This window comes from Aquarana catesbeiana, linkage group LG11 (genome assembly GCF_042186555.1).
Source record: "Aquarana catesbeiana isolate 2022-GZ linkage group LG11, ASM4218655v1, whole genome shotgun sequence".
Lineage (NCBI taxonomy): Eukaryota > Metazoa > Chordata > Amphibia > Anura > Ranidae > Aquarana > Aquarana catesbeiana.
In genome coordinates, this window is record NC_133334.1 from 10,201,948 (window position 1) to 10,222,319 (window position 20,372).

A 20,372-nucleotide genomic window follows, 5' to 3' on the forward strand; every position below is an offset into this window, starting at 1 on the left:
GAAGAAATGCATAGTGTTCTTGCATTGGAGGGTTCAGTTTGTTACCTAGGACTTGCTGTGCACAGAAATTAGAATAATCTGATATCATACATTTTTTTTTAGAAATGATTTGGAAAATATTTGAACACCCTGTCTTAAAATATATTATTCATCATGTTAAAATAAAATATTCCATATTTTTTTTTCTTTTTTCAATTTTTCCATTTTTTTGGAAAAAAAACAAAAAAGCCTTCAGGAAAAAAAAACGTTTTTTTTTTCTGGGCCTTCACATCTCTAGCCATGATTGGCCAAAGGCACCCTGCCTTTGGCCAATCATGGCTCTCACAGTACATTGTTTTATGATTGGCCAAAGCATACAGGTCAGGTACATGCTTTGGCCAATCATCAGCAATCAATGCACTGCAAGATCCCGAACTTCCCGCTGAGCACCCCGTTTGTTCGTGTGTTCAGCAAACACACAAACACCTGATGTTCGAGTCGAACTTACGTTTGACTCTAATATAAAGCCCATCACTACTCATAAGTATAAACACGTAACATTCCACAATAGTTTGCTAACAGACAGACGGAAACAATAGATGCAATAATTATCACAATTAACAATGAGAGAGCAGAATAACACATAACATCTTAATAAACAGACTATAGCAGGAGACCACCAGCACCAGGTGGCTTCCTGATGATATTAATATCTGTTTTGAGTCTCACAATGTGAAGCAGTCAGTGTTGGTAATGGGGCAACTAGGCCCAAAACATGGATCCTGGGCCTAGATTTCCAGAGTCTGTGTGTTTTGGGGAGACATGAATTGAATCAGAAACAATACCACTCCAAGGGTCCCCAGGCATACACCTCCTAAAGAGTAGTGTTTCCTTAAAAGCCAGGGCCCATAGTCAGTGGGTAAGAGGCTTGCCCCTAGTCCTCTCCAAAAGCCCCTTTTCTGGTTAGGTCCGTCACATGGCTTAAATCATGAAGTTCATGGGAGGAGCAAAGAGTTTGGGGTTCAGCCAAAAATAGGCACAAGGCAGGATTGTCTAATGGATCAGACAGGGAGCTATCCAGCATCTCAGGTGGCTCAGCAAGAATAGACATTGCCAGATCCAGCAGAGGTCACAGGTTCAAGCCTGGACCCTGACAATACCTCTGATGAAGAGAAAAAGCTTTTTGGTTTTCTCAAAACATAGTAGGTTCTCCTCTGGTTTCTGGAAACTGGAGGCTTTGTAGAGTTTTGGGTGGGATAGATTCTTCAAGTTCTTTTGTGTACGAGCTATCTGAGAAACAAGACATGCAGGGAAGCTGTGTACAGACATACGAGGAGTATGTGCAGGGCCATCTTTAATGCAGGGCAAAAGGGGCAGCTGCCCTGGGCCCTGCAATCACTGTGGGGCCCAAAGCAGCTGCCACTTAAGCCCTGCGCTGCCCGCAGTTTTCCTAGAGTATCGGGTGCAGCTGATCCCCCCCCTCCCCTGCTGTCCCAGGCGGTGGCCACATTATAACAGGAGAGTGGGACAGCTGTGGGCTTCATGTGCTTGAGCCCGCTTGTCCTGCTTCTCCGTCTGTCAGAAGCTGTGGAGCGGAGTGACAGGGAATGAAGCAGAGCAGGGCTCCGTGTTCCTCCCACCCCATCCCCGCCTGACAGACCTGTGTAGCACACAGCCGCGTGAAGTGTTCTGGCTGTGTGCTACGGGTCTGATAGCCGGAGACTGCACTGTGTTGCACCGCCATGAAGAATAAGTTCTATCAGGTGAGAAAGAACCATAGAGAGAAGGGGAAGCGGATTCATAGAAAATTGGGGGTACAGAGGTGAACGTGGATGGGGGTACAAAGATGGATGGTGGGTACAGAGGTGGGGGTACAGAGGTGGACAGGGATACAGAGGTGAATGTGGATGGGGGTACAGAGGTGAATGAGGGAGGGGTATAGAGGTGACCATGGATGGGGGTACAGAGGTGACCGTGGATGGGGGTACATAGGTGAATAGGGGGTACATAGGTGAACATGGATGGTCATACAGAGGTGGATGGGGGGTATAGAGGTGGACAGGGGGGTACAGAGGTGAATGTGGATGGAGGTACAGAGGTGGATGGGGGGTACAGAGGTGGACGAAGGGTACAGAGGTGACCATGGATGGGGGTACAGAGGTGACCATGGATGGGGGGTACTAAGGAGGACAGGGGATACAGAGGTGAATGTGGATGGGGATATAGAGGTGGACAGGGTTTATAGAGGTAGACAGGGGGGTACAGAGGTGACTGTGGATGGGGGGTACAGAGGTGAATGGCGGTACAGAGGTGACCATGGATGGGGGTACAAAGGTGGACAGGGGATACAGAGGTGACCGTGGATGGGGGTACAAAGGTGGACAGGGGATACAGAGGTGAATGTGGATGGGGGGTACAGAGGTGGACAGGGGGATACAGAGGTGACTGTGGATGGGAGGTACAGAGGTGGATTGGGGGTACAGAGGTGGACGAGGGGTACAGAGGTGAACGTGGATGGGGGTACAGAGGTAAACATGGATGGGGTACAGAGGTGAATGGGGGTACAGAGGTGACCATGGATGGGGGTACAGAGGTGACCATGGATGGGGGGTACTAAGGAGGACAGGGGATACAGAGGTGAATGTGGATGGGGATATAGAGGTGGACAGGGTTTATAGAGGTAGACAGGGGGGTACAGAGGTGACTGTGGATGGGGGGTACAGAGGTGAATGGGGGTACAGAGGTGACCGTGGATGGGGGTACAAAGGTGGACAGGGGATACAGAGGTGACCGTGGACAGGGGATACAGAGGTGAATGTGGATGGGGGGTACAGAGGTGGACAGGGGGATACAGAGGTGACTGTGGATGGGAGGTACAGAGGTGACTGTGGATGGGGAGTACAGAGGTGACTGTGGATGGGGGGTACAGAGATGACTGTGGATGGGGAGTACAGAGGTGACCGTGGATGGGGGGTACAGAGATGACTGTGGATGGGGGTACAGAGGTGACTGTGGATGGGGGTACAGAGTTGACTGTGGATTGGGGGTACAGAGGTGACCGTGGATGGGGGTACAGAGGTGACCCTGGATGGGGGGTACAGAGGTGAACGGGGGGTACAGAGGTGACCGTGGATGGGGGTACAGAGGTGAACGGGGATACAGCGGTGAACGTGGATGGGGTACAGTGGTGGAAGGGGGGTACAAAGGTGAGAGTGGATGGGGGTACAGAGGTGGACGGGGGGTATAGAGGTGGACGGGGGTACAGAGGTAGACAAGGGGTATAAAGGTGAAAGTGGATGGGGTACAGTGGTGGACGGGGGTACAAAGGTGAAAGTGGATGGGGGGTACAGAGGTGGACAGGGGTACAGAGGTGGACAGGGGGCATAAAGGTGAAAGTGGATGCGGGGTACAGAGTTGGACGGAAGGATACAGAGGTGAGCCATGGGTGAGGAGTACTGAGGTGGATGGGGGATACAGAGGTGAGCTGTGGTTTGGGGGGTACAGAGGTGAGCTGTGGTTTGGGGGGTACAGAGGTGAGCTGTGGATTGGGGGTACAGAGGTGAGCTGTGAATTGGGGGGGTACAGAGGTGAGCTGTGGATGGGGAAACAGAGGTGAACGTGGACAGGGGATACACAGGTGAGCTGTGGATGAGGATGCAGAGGTAAGCAAATTGGTGTGCAGAGGTGACCAATAGATGGTTACTTTGGGGGCAGGATATGCAAGTACTGCTCCTTGTGCTGATTTTATTTCTGTGCCCTTATTGATACAAACACCTCACAGTACACACTCCCAATCCCTGTGTGTCATCCTGGACTTCCATATCTCCCCCCATCTTGAACTCACCCATTTCTCCACCCCATTCTTCCTGGACCCCCCCCCCTTCATCATCCTGGACTCCCCTATCTCTCCCCTATCATTATTGCTATACAGGATTTATATAGTGCCAACAGTTTGTACAGTGCTTCACAACATGAGGGCAGACAGTACAGTTACAATACAGCTCACCCATAATCGCAGATTTTGCACCCTCCAGTCTTGGTAAATCACCCCCACTGGGTTTTATCCTGTGACTTGTCCCTGTATGGTCCGCTCAGCTCTCAGCTGGGGATTAGCAGCCGACCAGTGAATGTAAACAAAGGGGCTGAGATTATGTAAAAAAAAAGCATGGGGACCCCAATTTAGATCCAGTTTAAATTTTAAGGGAGACACAATGAATTTTGTTGAATTTTGCAACCAAACAAAATTGACGCCCTTTTTCTCCCACAAATAGAGATTTCTTTTGGTGGTATTTGATCATCTCTGCGGTTTTTATTTTTTGCGCTGTAAACAAAGAAAGAGTGACAATTTTGAAAAAAAAACAATATGTTTTACTTTTTGCTATAATAAATATCCCCCAAAAGTATATAAAAAAAACAATTTTTTTCCTCAGTTTAGGCTGATATGTATGCTTCTACATATTTTTGGTAAAAAAAACGCAATAAGCGTATATTGATTGGTTTGAGCAAAAGTTATAGCGTCTACAAAATAGGGGATAGATTTATGGCATTTTTATTATTATTTTTTTAATTAGTAATGGCGGCGATCTGCGATTTTTATTGGTACTGCGACATTATGGCCAACACATTGGACACTTTTGACACTATTTTGGGACCATTGTCATTTATACAGCGATCGGTGCTATAAAAATGCACTGATTACTGTGTAAATGACACTGGCAGGGAAGAAGTTAAACACTATGGGGCGATGAAGGGGTTAAGTGTGTCCTAGGGAGTGATTCTAACTGTGGGGGGGATGGGCTTCAACTCACATGACAGCGATCACTGCTCCTGATGACAGGGAGCAGTGATCTCTGTCATGACACAAGGCAGAACGGGGAAATGCCTTGTTTACATAGGCACGTCCCTGTTCTGCGGCTCCGTGACACGATCACCGGGAGACCGCGAGACATCGAGTCCGCTGGTCCCTGTTAGCCCCGCCTCTTAAAGGGGACATACAGGTACGCCCATTTGCCCGCCGCTGCCATTATGCCGACGTATATCGGCGGTCAGCAAGTGGTTGAAGGATTTGTTTACCTTTTATAACATGTTATATGTTACACCAAAATTCAGGGTGTAACATGTAACATGCTACAGATGCACCGGCCCCCGCTCCCCCCTGATCCCCTGTTCTGACAGATAGTGGGGGATCCTCTCCCCCCCTCACTAGCTTTCCCACAACAAATGCGTTCAGGTGGGCGGAGCCCTGCAGCCTTTGTGGCTGCCGGTTTATCGTTTTCAATGAACTGTGGAGCACCGCGGTAGTTCATTCTCTCTTCCTGTTAGATTGTATTTGCTTGCCCATCCTGGATGTACGGGGAAGCAGATACACTTAAATAAATCAAAAGGTGCAGCGCTAAAATCAATAAGACAACCATAGAGAATATGTAAAATGCTATATCCCTGGGGGGAAGAAAATAATGATGTGATGAACAGCACAAAGAGTGTCCAAATACAAAATGTCCAAGTATGAAGACATGAATCCACCAGGCAAATGTGATGATCACAGCAAAATAGTGTGGCTGATAGTAGAAGCCTTCACCATGAACCAAATGGCCTCTCACCTGGTCACAAAGATAAAACAAGCAATCTCATGTGGGTCAGCAGATAAATGGCAAAGGTCCTAAGGCAAGGGACTCCTCCAGATAACCAGGTAGCAGGTAGGTGTCGTTTTCATGAAATCACAAAGGGTACAGACATAGTGCTCTCCGTATAAAACAGTTTATTAAAGAAAGTGAAATAAAACTTACATAACAGGCACTTCACAAGTGCCAGGATGCTGACATGGAAACACAGCAGAGTGTGTACGAGCGGTGGAGCATGCGAATGGGCATTGGCTTCCTCTACCTTATCTGGTGGACACCAGGAATTCCTCTTGAGTTGCCTGGACTTCTGCCTCAAGAGGAATTATTTTTGGTACAACAGAGAATTTTATCTGCAGACCAGGGGTGTTGCTATGGGGGCCCACTTTGCTCCCAGTGTGGCCAATATTTTTATGGCCCACTGGGAGGATGAAGCGGTTTTTCTCCATCGTCCCCCCGAGCTGCTGTGCTACAGGAGATTCATTGATGATCTCATCTTAATCTGGAATGGTGAGAGATCCTGGTTGGATGACTTTATTCAATCACTAAACAACAACTCCAAAAATATATCTCTTACATGGACCATCAGTTCTGAAAAGGTAGTGTTTCTGGATTTATCTATCAGTATTTCACATGATCAATTTTCTCTTACCAACTACTTTAAGCCCACTGACCGCAATTCTTATATCCCCCTGGGGAGTTGCCATCACAGCTCTTGGTTGTGCAACATCCCCAGGGGTCAATATATCAGATTGCGTCATAATTGCACCACTGTGGAGGATTTTGTTAGCCAGTCCGAGGTCCTTACCTCCAGATTTGAACAGAAGGGGTACAATCGGGCCACATTAGATGAAGAGGTATCTAAAATCATGCTAATGGAAAGAAATGAACTTATTGCCAATACCTCTAAGGCCCCTACTGGTGATAGTCACAACTTTAAAATGGTATTGGATTATAACATACAATACCGGAAATTCGAGAAAATTATTCAGAAAAACTGGGCTATTCTGAAACAAGATAGAGTTTTAGGTCCTATACTACCTGATAGACCTCAGTTCATCTACAAAAAAGCCCCCACGCTAAGGGATCGTCTGGCACCGAGTGTCCTTAACCCCCCAGTACCTACCTCAGATAGGCTTTTCTCTTTCCTGGGAGGTTTTTACGCTTGTGGTAGATGTGTCCCCTGTAGGCACTCCAAAGGAAACATCAAAAAAAGAAAAAAATTTTTAGCTTCGGCCACTAACAGGGAGTACGAGATTAAACAGTTAATCACATGCGACACCATTGGGGTTGTCTACATGCTGTGTAGCTGTGGGCTCCAGTATGTTGGAAGAACCTCAAGACCCTTACATGTTAGATTAGCCGAACATGTTAATAATATTAAGAAAGGCCTCAAGACCCACAACGTGTCCAGACATTTTAAGACCTTCCATCAACAAAACCCTAAGTGTCTAAAATTCTGGGGCATTGAAAGGGTCACAAAGCACTGGAGAGGGGGTAATTTTATCCGGCAGCTTAGTAAAAGAGAATCCCATTGGATTTATGAGACTGGGGTTATGTGCCCCGATGGGTTAAATGTAGAATTCGACACTAATTGTTTTATATCTGATCGATAAGATGTTAGATAATTTTTATGATGAGAATTTTTATGATGAGAATTTTTATGATGATAATTTTATCTAATTATGTTGGTGAGCAGTCGGTGGTCGCGGATGACGGTTATTTATTATGCATTTTTTACAATCATTTTAATAATCATTTATTTTTGTGACCTAGGTGTTTGTCACTGTTCTGTCAAGATTACACTTTATGCGTGTCTTGTGTCAACACCAGATCATATATGTATTCTTAATATCTGATTATATATATTTTTTACATATTTTTAATCTTATATCATGTGCAGTTTTGAGCCTTTAATATCAGACTGGGCTTTATTTGCTCCGAATGATGTGTGTGGAGACACTTCCGGAGCCGGCCCACATCTGATACACGTCATTCGAAGTTGTTTTGGTGTTGCCATAACAACTCACCTCTTTATAGCGTGGGTGCCCACGTAGTCACGACATCTGCTGAGGAAGTCCCCGCCCACTGGGACGCAACGCGTCCAGAACGTGACGTCGTGACGTCATCCGCGGCTACTGCGCATGCTCCACCGCTCGTACACACTCTGCTGTGTTTCCATGTCAGCATCCTGGCACTTGTGAAGTGCCTGTTATGTAAGTTTTATTTCACTTTCTTTAATAAACTGTTTTATACGGAGAGCACTATGTCTGTACCCTTTGTGATTTCATGAAAACGACACCTACCTGCTACCTGGTTATCTGGAGGAGTCCCTTGCCTTAGGACCTTTGCCATTTATCTGCTGACCCACATGAGATTGCTTGTTTTATCTTTGTGACCAGGTGAGAGGCCATTTGGTTCATGGTGAAGGGTTCTACTATCAGCCACACTATTTTGCTGTGATCATCACATTTGCCTGGTGGATTCATGTCTTCATACTTGGACATTTTGTATTTGGACACTCTTTGTGCTGTTCATCACATCATTATTTTCTTCCCCCCAGGGATATAGCATTTTACATATTCTCTATGGTTGTCTTATTGATTTTAGCGCTGCACCTTTTGATTTATTTGTTTGGAAGGATTTGATCGTTTGACCCTGGTGTTCAGCTGCTTCCAGTTTTTTGTGTCATATGTGCGCTGATATACATTTTCATAAGCAGATACACTGGCAGATCTGCTGGAGACCTCCATGGCACCAGCAATCTACTGATCGCTAGTGCAAAAAAAATGTAAAAATTAAAAAAATAAATGCCCATTTTTTACCTGCAAAAAATGTGCATTTAATATTTTTTCTGAAAAAGTGAAGTTATCCTTTAATGTAATTAAGCCAGCCAGAGGTTTGGCTTGACTGAGTTCCTATTTAGTTTGGCCATTCACTGGCCAGTGTTCCTCTAAAGAAACAAAACTGGGTGCAAATAGAGATGCAGACTTCACTACTTCATTTATTTTGATTACTAAATAAGTACATCTTTTGGGAAAAATAAGAAATACTTTGTCAATGCATTATATGGTAAAAAAAAGGAAATATAATAATAATAATAATAATAATAATAATAATAATAATAATAATAATAATAACAACCTTCTTCTTCTTCCTATTATTATTATTATTATTATTATTATTATTATTATTATTATTATTAATAATAATAATAATAATAATAATAATAATTTTTATATACCGGTAATTATTACATTCAATTTTTTTTCAAAATAATGTTAAAATAAAACTGGTTTCAAGGGCTTCTACATTATTTTATATCTCTATTAAGAAGTGAATGTACTTTAAATTAATTTATTTACCTGTATGTAACAATAACATGTTACATTGAATGATTAGATTTAATATTTTAACTTGTTTCTGTCAGTCTACAGATACTAAAAATCATTGTTCAGTCAAAAATCCCAAAGGGAACTTGAAAGCAACGTGAACTTGAAAGACCTCTTAGAAACTCAACTGCTTTCTCTTGTGACTTTCTTTTACCTGTAATTAAATTTATTTCTGCATTCAAAATCATCATTATTTGCCACGGCAGCAACCCGGTGAGATTTCACTTATCATTGAATATCTTACAACCTCAAAAGAATACAAAAGAATAAAAGTTAAACATCGATAGCCAGTTTCACGTTAACTCAGACGTGTCTGCATGAAATGTAATTTTATTGTTGAAATCATTTATGCAAATTAAATATTTTGTACCTTTAGCTTTAGTTCCTAATATTTGAAAAAATAAGAGGTAAAACATAGGAGCTTGGTTATATAGATACATTCTAAAGATTGAAGAACTATACAGGATATCTCAAAAGTCTCCCATACATAGGAAAAAAGAAAAAAAAAGCCTCATATTATATTCCATATTAAAAAAAATATTAACCTTATTTAGAAAGAGGTGGCCAACATATTTTGTAAAATTTTGTAATAAATATTTCCCGGTTTCCCCAGTGTATGGCGAGTGTTGGGACGCCCTGTATTCTGGGGCCATAGGAACACAATTGTCTTTTAACTCTCACCCAAAAATATCCTTGGCTCAATCTTGTCTTTTTTCCCACAATTCTCCCATTCTTATCCTCAATCTTCATTTAGAAATTAAAAAAAAGTTTTTTAAATCCTATTCCAACATTTTTTCCTTTTCTTTCTTCTTTTTTTGTATTTATATAACACTTGTTAACTCCTTGCCAACTGGCTCACGCCAATATGCGTCAAAGAAGGGCACGTACAGGCAGATTAACGTACCTATACGTTGCCCTTTAAGAAGCGGGTTGAGGGCGCGCCCCACCGGGAGCTCCGTGAGTGTGATCACAGGTCCTGTGGACTCGATGTCCACGGGGATACCCGCGATCGTCTCACGGTGAGGAAGAATGGGGAGATGCTGTTATAAACAAGCATCTCCCCGTTCTGCCTAGTGACACTGTCACTGATCACAGCTCCCTGTAATTGGGAGTGGTGATCAGTGTCATGTCACACATAGCCCCTCCCCCTCACAGTTAGAAACACTCCCTAGGACACACTTAACCCCTTCACTGCCCCCTAGTGGTTAACCCCTTCACTGCCAGTCACATTCACTCAGTAATCAATGCATTTTTAATCGCTGTATAAATGTGAATGGTCCCAAAATAGCGCCAAAAGTGTCCGGTCTGTCCGCCATAATGTCGCAGTCATGATAAAAATCGCTGATCACCGCTATTACTAGTAAAAAAAAAAAAATTATTAATAAAAATGCCATAAAACTATCCCCTATTTTGTAGATGCTATAACTTTAGTGCGAACCAATCAAAAAAACGCTTATTGCGATTTTTTTTTTATTTTTACCAAAAATATGTAGAAGAATACGTATCGGCCTAAACTGAGGAAAAAAAAATGTTTTTTTATATATATTTTTTTGGGATATTTATTATAGCAAAAAGTAAAAAATAATGCGTTTTTTTTTTAAATTGTCGCTCTTTCTTTGTTTATAGCACAAAAAATAAAAAACGCAGAGATGATCAAATACCACCAAAAGAAAGCTCTATTTGTGGGAAAAAAAGGATGTCAATTTTGTTTGGGTGCAACGTCGCACAACCATGCAGTTGTCAGTTAAAGCGATGCAGTGCCGAATCGCAAAAAGTGCTCTGGTCAGGAAGGGGGGTAAAATCTTCCGGGGCTGAAGCAGATAAGCAGCAGTTTGATTGCAAACCAATCAAAAAACACTAATGCCCCGTACACACGGTCGGATTTTCCGATGGACAATGTCCGATCGGAGCGTGTTGTCGGAAATTCCGACCGTGTGTGGGCGCCATCGGACATTTTCCATCGGATTTTCCGACACACAAAGTTGGACAGCAGGAGATAAAATTTTCCGACAACAAAATCCGATCGCGTCAATTCCGACCGTGTGTGGCCTGTTCCGACGCACAAAGTGCCACGCATGCTCGGAAGAAATTCCGGCACGGGACAGCTCGTTCTGGTAAACTTAGCGTTCGCAATGGATACAGCACTTTCGTCACGCTGCAATGTTCAAAATGGTTTAATACAGCGCACTCTCTTCTTCTTTATAATGTGACAAGAATTAAGTAGTTTTGCTGCTCATATTCACACACACTTCTCACAAACTTTTATTTGTGTTTTTTTAGTGGGATTCCCTCAATATATTGTTATTAGTTGTCACATCTGACAGTTTTACATTTTTTTTTTTTTTTTTTTTGGATTTTCAGCCTTTTTTTTTATTTAATGTTTGTATTTTTTCCAAGGCTGATCTTTGTTCAATGTTATTTTTATTTTTACTCCAGAATATTTTTGTGTGTGTTTTGTGTGTCAAGTTACCCCAACACCATTGATATCTTTTATTATTTAATCTCCAGGAGATTGTTTGGTGTTGGTGTCCCTTGTTCATTTCGCATTGTATATTAGAAATGTACCTGAATCCTCACAAACCAACTGTCATTTTTGAAGTAAAACACATAGGAGAGTATAATTCAAAACAAAAATCCTTTATTAAGGGATCAGAACCAAACAAAGAGGAAGGCAACACTGGATCAACATGAGAAATTAGTGAAGCCTGGGACCCTCACGGCAGACATCAATTCTTCAACATCAAAATTGGTGGCCTGAGGAGTCCATATGTAAGGGAGGGCAGTCTGGTCCGGGATTCACAGAGACTCGGATAGCAGCAGATGACATCTGTGTCCCCAGGCTGTGGTACCACAAGAGGCTGCATTTTTTGGCCGACCAGACTGGATCCAGGGCAATCACTGTCTGGTCTTCCTTTCACGCTTCCTTCCGGGCTGTGGCTGTGCAGTTGGAGATGTGGCAGGAGGAGGAGTAGGACCTGGAGGAGGAGGAGGAGGAGGACTGGGAGGACCTGGAGGAGAGGGAGGAGGAGGAGGAGGACCTGCAGGAGGAGGAGGAGGACCATCCCAAAGCTGTGTGTGAGGTGTAATTTGGCCCCTCATACCTTTCTCCAGAGCCTCTGATATGAAGGCCTCACACATGGCTTTTTGGCCCTCCTCCATCCTCTGCATTTTATATGCTATGAATGCAGAAATGTTCTCCTGCCTGGTGTGGGGTGCTCCCAGGACCTCTGTAGCCCTCCAAAAGAATGCTATAGCCGCCTCCTCTAGGGTACTCGTCCTACTGCCACTTTCTGTTTTCAGGTGTGGTGGATGGACCTTGATATCAGCCAGCCGGCTCGGCCCGGCCACCTCCTGGCTGAGACTTCCCTGTGTATGAAAAAGGGACATGGTTTTAGTTGTTGCTTCATCAATCACAATCCTAAATTAGTACTCCCAACTAACATCTAGTTAACATCATTGATTGGACAAGCAGAAATATTTAGAGGAATGCTATACCTGGCTCAATCTGGGCTCCTCCACATATGGCCTGGAAGGCCCAGGTTGGGCGTCAGAAGCCTCAGCCGGGGGGGAAGGAAGCATGGAAGGAAGAGTGGAGAGGGATGGCCTGGGTTCAGTCTGGCCTGCCAGAAAATGCAGCCTGTCGTAGTACAACATCCTGGGGACATAGATGTCATCTGCTGCTCTGGATCTCTGTGAATCCAGGACCTTCTTGCGCTCCCTCAGATATGTACTCCTCAGGCCACCAATGAAAATCTTTAAATAAGTGATGTCTGCCATGGGGATCACCTGCTTCACAATTTCACACAATTGCTCCAGTGCTGCCTTCCTCTTTGCTTGGTTCTTGAAATGGGGGTGGGTAATCTCCCACAGACAGGGCAGCTCACTTAGCATATCTATGAATACTGACATGAAGTCATTATCTTTCATTAAGATATCCATGTTCACTGCAAGACACAACACAAGACAAAGCCTAATGTCAGACAAAACTCTCCTAATCTTGTTACAATATAGGCCTCAATCTAGAAGCAGTATAGGCACAAGTTTGGCTCTTACCTTCGTTCTTACGATCGGCGCGTCCAATGCTCCTTCCTCCGCTCACAGATCGTACGTAATACGCACGCGTGTTACGCTTTATACACACTGCGCATGCGTGTAACTCCGCCTGCCCCTGACGTTCTTTCTAGTCTATTCCCCGCCCCTTTTCGTTCGGCGCAGTGGGTGAAGAGCACATGGCGGAGTTACAGCAGGTGCGTGCTAATTCTAACAGTGAGGAGGAGGAGGAGGAAAGCCCGGATCCAGGCACATCCCGATCCAGAAGGAGATGTTTTAAGGCCACAAATATGTCGTTTGGGGAGATGTTGGAGATGGTCGACATCATGAAGAAGTCTGACTATGACGGAAAATATGGGCCTTACCCCAACCCCAACATCCGAAAGGCAAAAATCATGGCGAAAGTGGTCAGGAGTCTTGAGAGGAATTTCGGGGTACGACGATCGAAAGATCAGCTCAGGAAGCGGTGGTCGGACCTGAAGTTGAGAGAGCCAGAGCAGTACCGAAAGATCCGGAGAGTGCTGCAAAGAAGTAAGTAGTTGTGCTGTGTTCCTATTCTTTCTGTCTTTATTTCGTTCGTTCTGCTCCATATGCTTTTAGTAATTGTAACGTTTCAAAAGGTCAACTTTAATGTTCATGGGCCCATTATTCGTTCGTATCAAACATTTTTCTTTCGGCCTCTAGAACACCATTGCATTTTCACACATTTTTGGGGGCCTACTTGGATGCCAAATATTTGTTTGTGTAGATGGGTTTGTTAATAGAATGAAATGCCAACTAGATTGTGTGTAAGGAGAGGACACTGAGCAGCTGTTTTCACATCTGGACACTGGAGCACTAGTGTGGGACCCCAGAACACCCTTTTTATTAGGGGGTCCACACAGGTGCTCCAGTGTATACTATAGGGGGGGCTACATCTGTGAAGCTTGTACCAAACAGGTAAAGTATTGCAGCTTGACAAAGGGCAATAAAAAATATACATCTTGGAACTCGGCTAAAATAGACAATTGTACCCCACTTCCAAGCAATGTTTCCTATTTCTAGTTCTGCCATCAAATATCTGTGTGCTAATTATACCATTTTTGTTTTACATAGGGGAGAAAAGACTCGGACACCCCTCATCCCAGGAGACCAGAGACCCCCCCCCTCTGGAAGAAGGGGAAATACCAACCCAAGAAGCTGAGCAGGAGGAAGAAGAAGATGTGGTGGAGATTGGCACCACAACAGGTGAGTGTCTGCGACCACAGGCTCAGGTAAAAGAGATGGATGGTGGCAGATTTTTGAGACGTTTTTTTTGTTCTTTATCTCTTTTTAGGTGATCGTGATCCAGAACGCTTTACATCTGAAAGTGCCCAGATACTCATCGGGGAGATCATGGGGTGTAATCTCCAATTGCAAAACATCCAGCAACAAATCACTAATGTTATTAAAAAAATAATAACATCATTTATGTTTTGGGGCGAATTTAAACCCCACAAAATCACCTGTTTTATGTTACTAAAATTTTTACAATGTTTAGAAAAGCCAAATTTGGAGGATGCACACAGTGTGCCAACATGTGCTATCTGCCATCACGGGAGATCAATGGACGCGTTTTGGGGGTGCAACCCCTTCCTCAATTATAAAGTCACATTGAGGAAGGGCTTGCTCCCCCCAAACACGTCCCTTGATCCCCCCTGATGGCAGATAGCACATGTTGACATTCGTAAATTGGTGTGCATCTTCCAAATTTGGCTTTTCCAGGGGTGATTTCCCCCCATCTGAACGCTATATCAAACACAGTTCCTAAATACTCATGTCTGATATAGCCTTCAGGTTTTACCATATGTGAACTTTGTAAGTTCAAGTTTTTTGGCTTTCTTGTTGGTTTTACACAGGCCTGTTTTATCTGAAATGGATATTTCGATTTTTGATAATGCTACTGCAAACATTGTTATACAACAAACATGTTGGTTTGTTTTAAAAACCTTGCGTAAATGCACATGTGATTGTGCAGCTATAAAAAAGTGCCTTACTCAAGAATGTGTGGATTATTGTCTCAACACTACAACACTTTTGGGGTGATGTAATTGCTGTTTTATGCACAAATGGGGGTTATTTCCTAAGGGCAATTACACTTTGCACTACAAGTGCAGGTTCAGTACAGTTGCAAGTGCACTTGTAGTGAAATGTGTTTTGGCATTTAGGAAGTACCAGCCAACACTGTTTTTTATAAGGTTACCCAATCACGACATTTTCTGCACTCAAAACATTTCTGTCAGGGTCAGCTAAAACAAACACAAGCAGTAAATGTCCACAAAGAATTTCTTTTGTTTGTTTTTTATTTGAAAAAGGTGTCACAGATTCTCTGGCATATTGATAGCCCCCCTACCTGCAAAGAACTCCAGGTAGCGTAACCGGACATCACGGGCATTCAGGGAGGGCAAGCCAGGACGGCCACTTTCAAGCGCCGCCAGTGTTGATGGATTTGGGATTCCGGCCTCAGGCCCAACTGAGCCAGCATAGTTGGCTGAATGTTTTCTTAAAAATTATGGAGAACACAGCAGGCAAGTATTATATGGTTCAGTTTATACTCCGCCATATGGATGGGTGTCAGAAATAATCGGAACCGGCTGGCCAGGATTCCAAATGTGTTCTCCACCACTCTTTGGGCTCTGGCCAGCCGGTAATTAAAAACCCTCTGTTCCGGGGTGAGGGTCTTCATCGGGAATGGCCGCATCAGGTGGTCCCCCAGCGCAAATGCTTCATCAGCAACGAACACAAATGGGAGACCTTCAACATTGTCCTCTGGAGGTGGCAAGTCCAAGCTGCCATTCTGGAGACGCCTGTAGAACTCCGTCTGGGCGATCACTCCACCATCGGACATCCGGCCATTCTTCCCCACGTCCACATACAAGAACTCGTAATTAGCCGACACCACCGCCAACATCACTATACTATTAAACCCCTTGTAATTATAATAGTACGACCCAGAGTTGGGTGGTGGGATGATGTGGACGTGTTTCCCATCAATTGCCCCTCCGCAGTTAGGAAAATCCCACCGCTGGGCAAAGTGGGAGGCCACAGTCTGCCATTCCTGTGGCGTGGAAGGAAACTGTTGAGGAAAAAACAATAAACATTACTATCTTTTCACAGAAACATGGCAAGCAGATTAGACACAAACATTCTGGGGCAACCTCCAGATAGCATTTATTAAGGGGAATTTAACAAGGCCAAAGTATAAGGTACACCTATCATATTCCCCCTCCCCCCCTCATGGGCCATTTCTAACATTATAGGGGGGGAACTCTTGGACAGGTAACCCTCTTCACTTCATTGAGAGATGAATGCCTAAATACAGGGTATTACTTGGAACAGCCCCTCCTTAGTTACACTATTGGCAGACCACTGGACAGGTAAGAAGTGTCTGAATACAAAGATATAAATACACACTGTACACATTTGAGGACATTTTGACATTCTGCTATTACCTATCAAGATAATAATAGGATACAAAAACTTTAAACAGTACCATTGGAAAGTATACAGGCAGGCCCTTGCACTACATGCTTTGGGTAATTCATCCATAAATCTGACCAGTAAAGAGATGGGTATAGTGTGTATGGGATTGGCAAAGTCAGCAGATAGATGATTGAGGATAGAGAATTGGGATCAGCTGACTTAGCAGTTGGGGGGAGGGAGGATTACCAAAAATTTGGGGACACCACAAAAAAAGCCTCTGGCACTCTGCCTGAATTAAAATCAAAAATAACATTTCCAAACATTTTAGGGGGTGTTTGGGGTAAAGCACTACTATGGAGCTGATAAAATACATTGTTAAGTGACTACATGAGGTGAATATAGGGGCAGGAGACACCATGCTGGAGTGGTTATTGAAGGGCAAATATGTATGAAGGGCATAAAATAATAATTACATAAAAATCCAGCATGCATGAGAACAAAGGGGGCATTCACAGCATATTACAATCATGGTAATTAGGGAATGAGGAAAGAAATACAATATATTAGCAAACATTAAATACAATAAAATGTGATATTAAAGGATAAAAATCTTACCTTCATATACTCCTTCTGCAGGACCTGGATGATGGCAGAACAGGTCTCTGGGATAATGATCCCCAGAGCCTGGGGGGAGATGCCTGTCGAGAACTTCAAGTCCTGCAGACTTCTCCCTGTGGCCAAATACCGCAAGGTAGCGACCAACCTCTGCTCCGGAGTGATGGCTTGCCTCATGCATGTATCCTGCCTGCTAATATAGGGGGTCAGCGAAGCCAACAAACGGTGAAACACGGGGTCCGTCATCCGGAGAAAGTTCCTGAAATCATCAGGATTATTCTCAGGGATCTCACGGAGCAAAGGCATATGGCAGAACTGGTCACGCTGAAGCAACCAATTCTTGGTCCATGAACTCCTCCCCACCCTGTTCATGGACTGGACTTGTGTCAAGGTCAGGACCCCAACACCAAGCCCCCGCACAGCACGAACTCTACGAGGAGTACGCATACGAAACATGGCTAGAAAACGGTCGGCTGCTCAGAACGAAGTAACAGAACGCACTAAAGAAAAGCAAGGCCTGTGAAGAGCGACCTGAAAAACAGCAACGAGCGGGCAAGATCGCACAGAAAACTCCGATACGAACTGACTGCATGCACTGAAGAGCAGATACAAACCCACAAGCACAAACTGAACGGCAGAAAACGATCGGAAAGCCATGAGTCTGAAAAAGCGCGAATCGTCTCTCACCAAACTTTTACTAACACGAGATTAGCAAAAGGAGCCCAAAGGGTGCCGCGCTTGGTTCTGAACCGGCCTTTTCTAGTCTCATCGTACGTGGTGTACGTCACCGCGTTCTTGGCGATCGGAAATTCCGACAACTTTGTGCGACCGTGTGTAGGCAAAACAAGTTTGAGCCAACATCCGTCGGAAAAAATCCTAGGATTTTGTTGTCGGAATGTCCGATCAATGTCCGACCGTGTGTACGGGGCATTATTGCGATTTTTTTTATTTTTACCAAAAATTTGTAGAAGAATATGTATCGGTCTAAACTGAGGAAAAAAATGTTTTTTTTTTAAATATTTTTTTGGGGATATCTATTATAGCACAAAGTAAAACAATAATGCGTTTTTTTTACAAAATTGTGGCTATTTTTTTGTTTATAGCGCAAATAAAAAAAACCACAGAGGCGACCAAATACCACCAAAAGAAAGCTCTATTTGTGGGAGGGGGGAAGGATGTCAATTTTGTTTGTGAGCCGCATCGCACGACAGCGTAATTGTCAGTTATAGCGACGCAGTGCCGAATCGCCAAAAAGTGAACAATAGAGTACTAAAGCACTGATATGGTGTGTGGTGAATTAGTATAGGAAATACCTAAATAATCAAACCACAACTATTGTGAAAGTGTTCTGACACCTCTATAGTAAATAATATAAAAACAATTAATAGTGCGCTAAAAATGAACTTCCTAATAATAGCACAAACTCCAAATAGGTGATATGCATATATAGTGCTAAGTGATATAGGCAGATGTGAAGGAGACAACAAAAAACACATCAGAAAACCATCAATATTGACTGTGATCAATCACCAGGGTTAGGGCATATTACAGCCCTCTGAGGTGTATGTGCATGAAAGCAAAGTCCGTGAAAGTCCCAAAATGTAACAAAAACAAAGGAAATAACAAAACAATTCCGGGGTGTTTGTTCAATCACTGTCAGCGGGCTACACAGTAGGATCACACTCTGCTGCCTCCCCACATTATTGCTCTTACTCCCTCCAGTGAGATGCTTCATTCATGCAATCAAAGTAAAACATCATTGTGCAATGATCAGCAAAATTGTATCCACAGCGACAAAAACATATGTGGATCCACACACAAGTACTACTAAAGTACTACTAAAGTAAACAGTCAGACACTCACTGTAATATCCTCTCCTCTCACCGCATTCAACATGTACCGAAAGGGCACATCAGATGTTGTCACTGGCTCCTCCCGATGCGTTGTGTCACATGTCACTTGACTTTATCAAGGGTCGCAAAAAGTGCTCTGGTCTTTGGGCAGCAAAGTGGTCCGGGGCTGAAGTGGTTAAACATGTATGAAATGTATGATTTGTGTTTGAAATGTATGCAATATGTGTGTGTATGAAATGTATGTAATGTGTGTATGAAATGTATGTAATGTGTGTATGAAATGTATGTAATGTGTGTATAAAATGTATGTAATGTGTATATGAAATGTATGTAATGTGTGTATGAAATGTATATAATATGTGTATTAAATGTATGTAATGTGTGTATGAAATGTATATAATATGTGTATGAAATGTATGTAATGTGTGTATGAAATGTATGTAATATGTGTATGAAATGTATGTAATGTGTGTATGAAATGTATGTAAAATATGTATTAAATGTAAGTAAAATATGTATAAAATGTATGTAATATGTGTATAAAATGTATGTAATGTGTGTATTTAATGTATGTAATATGTGTATGAAATGTATATATGTGTATGAAATGTAAAATTTCAACAAACATACAGCGGGGAAAATCCAGTTTGGAGGAAGAAAAATGCTGCCGATGACCCGAAGATCATCTTCCCTACAGTCACACATGGAGGTGGAAACATGATGCTTCGGGGCTGTTTCTCTGCCGTAGGTATGGGCCGACTTTGCCGCATTGAGGGTCCAATGGACGGGGCCACGTATTGTAAAATCTTGGATGAGAACCTTCTTCCTTCAGCCAGAACACTGAAGATGTATCATGGACGGATCTTCCAGCATCACAACGACCCAAAACACCCGGCCAAGGCAACAAAGGAGTGACTCCAAAAGAAGAACATTAAAGTGGAGCTCCACCCACATTATAAAGTCCTCGGCCTCCTAATCTACTCCATGGGGTTTTAGTCGATTTTTGTTGTTTTTATTTTTTTTTCCTCACATTTCCTGTTTATCTGTTTTCATTTTTCACGTCATTTCGTGCTCTGCAATGGCTCCTGGGAGATGTTTGTCATCAATCGGCATCGCCAGGCCGTAGCATTGCGTTATTTGCAAACCGGAAATGACGCCATGCAAGGCAGCGGCCAGCGCCATTTTTTAAAAAGGGTAACTGGGCTTTTGTTGCCATGGTTACCAAAGCTTCTTAGACCCCTTTCACATGGGACGGATCATTCAGGTCAGTGTTTTAGGCGGATCTGATCGGACACTCCACGCAGGTCTATGGAGCGACGGAGGTCAGCGGTGACCATGTCCACTGACATCCGATCCGCTAAAATCAGACGGATGGCGATACGTTCACGTCTGTCCCTGGCGGATTGGATCGGGTGAGATCTGAT

The 20,372-nt window shown here is 43.5% G+C and overlaps 1 protein-coding gene across 1 annotated transcript in view; it reads left to right on the forward strand.

Moving 5' to 3' along the window:
• The first annotated feature begins 5,474 nt into the window (after nt 1–5,474).
• The window catches only part of LOC141112910 (vomeronasal type-2 receptor 26-like), a 58,989-nt gene continuing 44,091 nt past the window's right edge, over nt 5,475–20,372 (forward strand). Inside the window, exon 1 of the mRNA XM_073606013.1 lies at nt 5,475–5,610. Within this exon, the coding sequence (XP_073462114.1) occupies nt 5,475–5,610 (136 nt within the window). The remainder of the gene's footprint in view (nt 5,611–20,372) is intronic.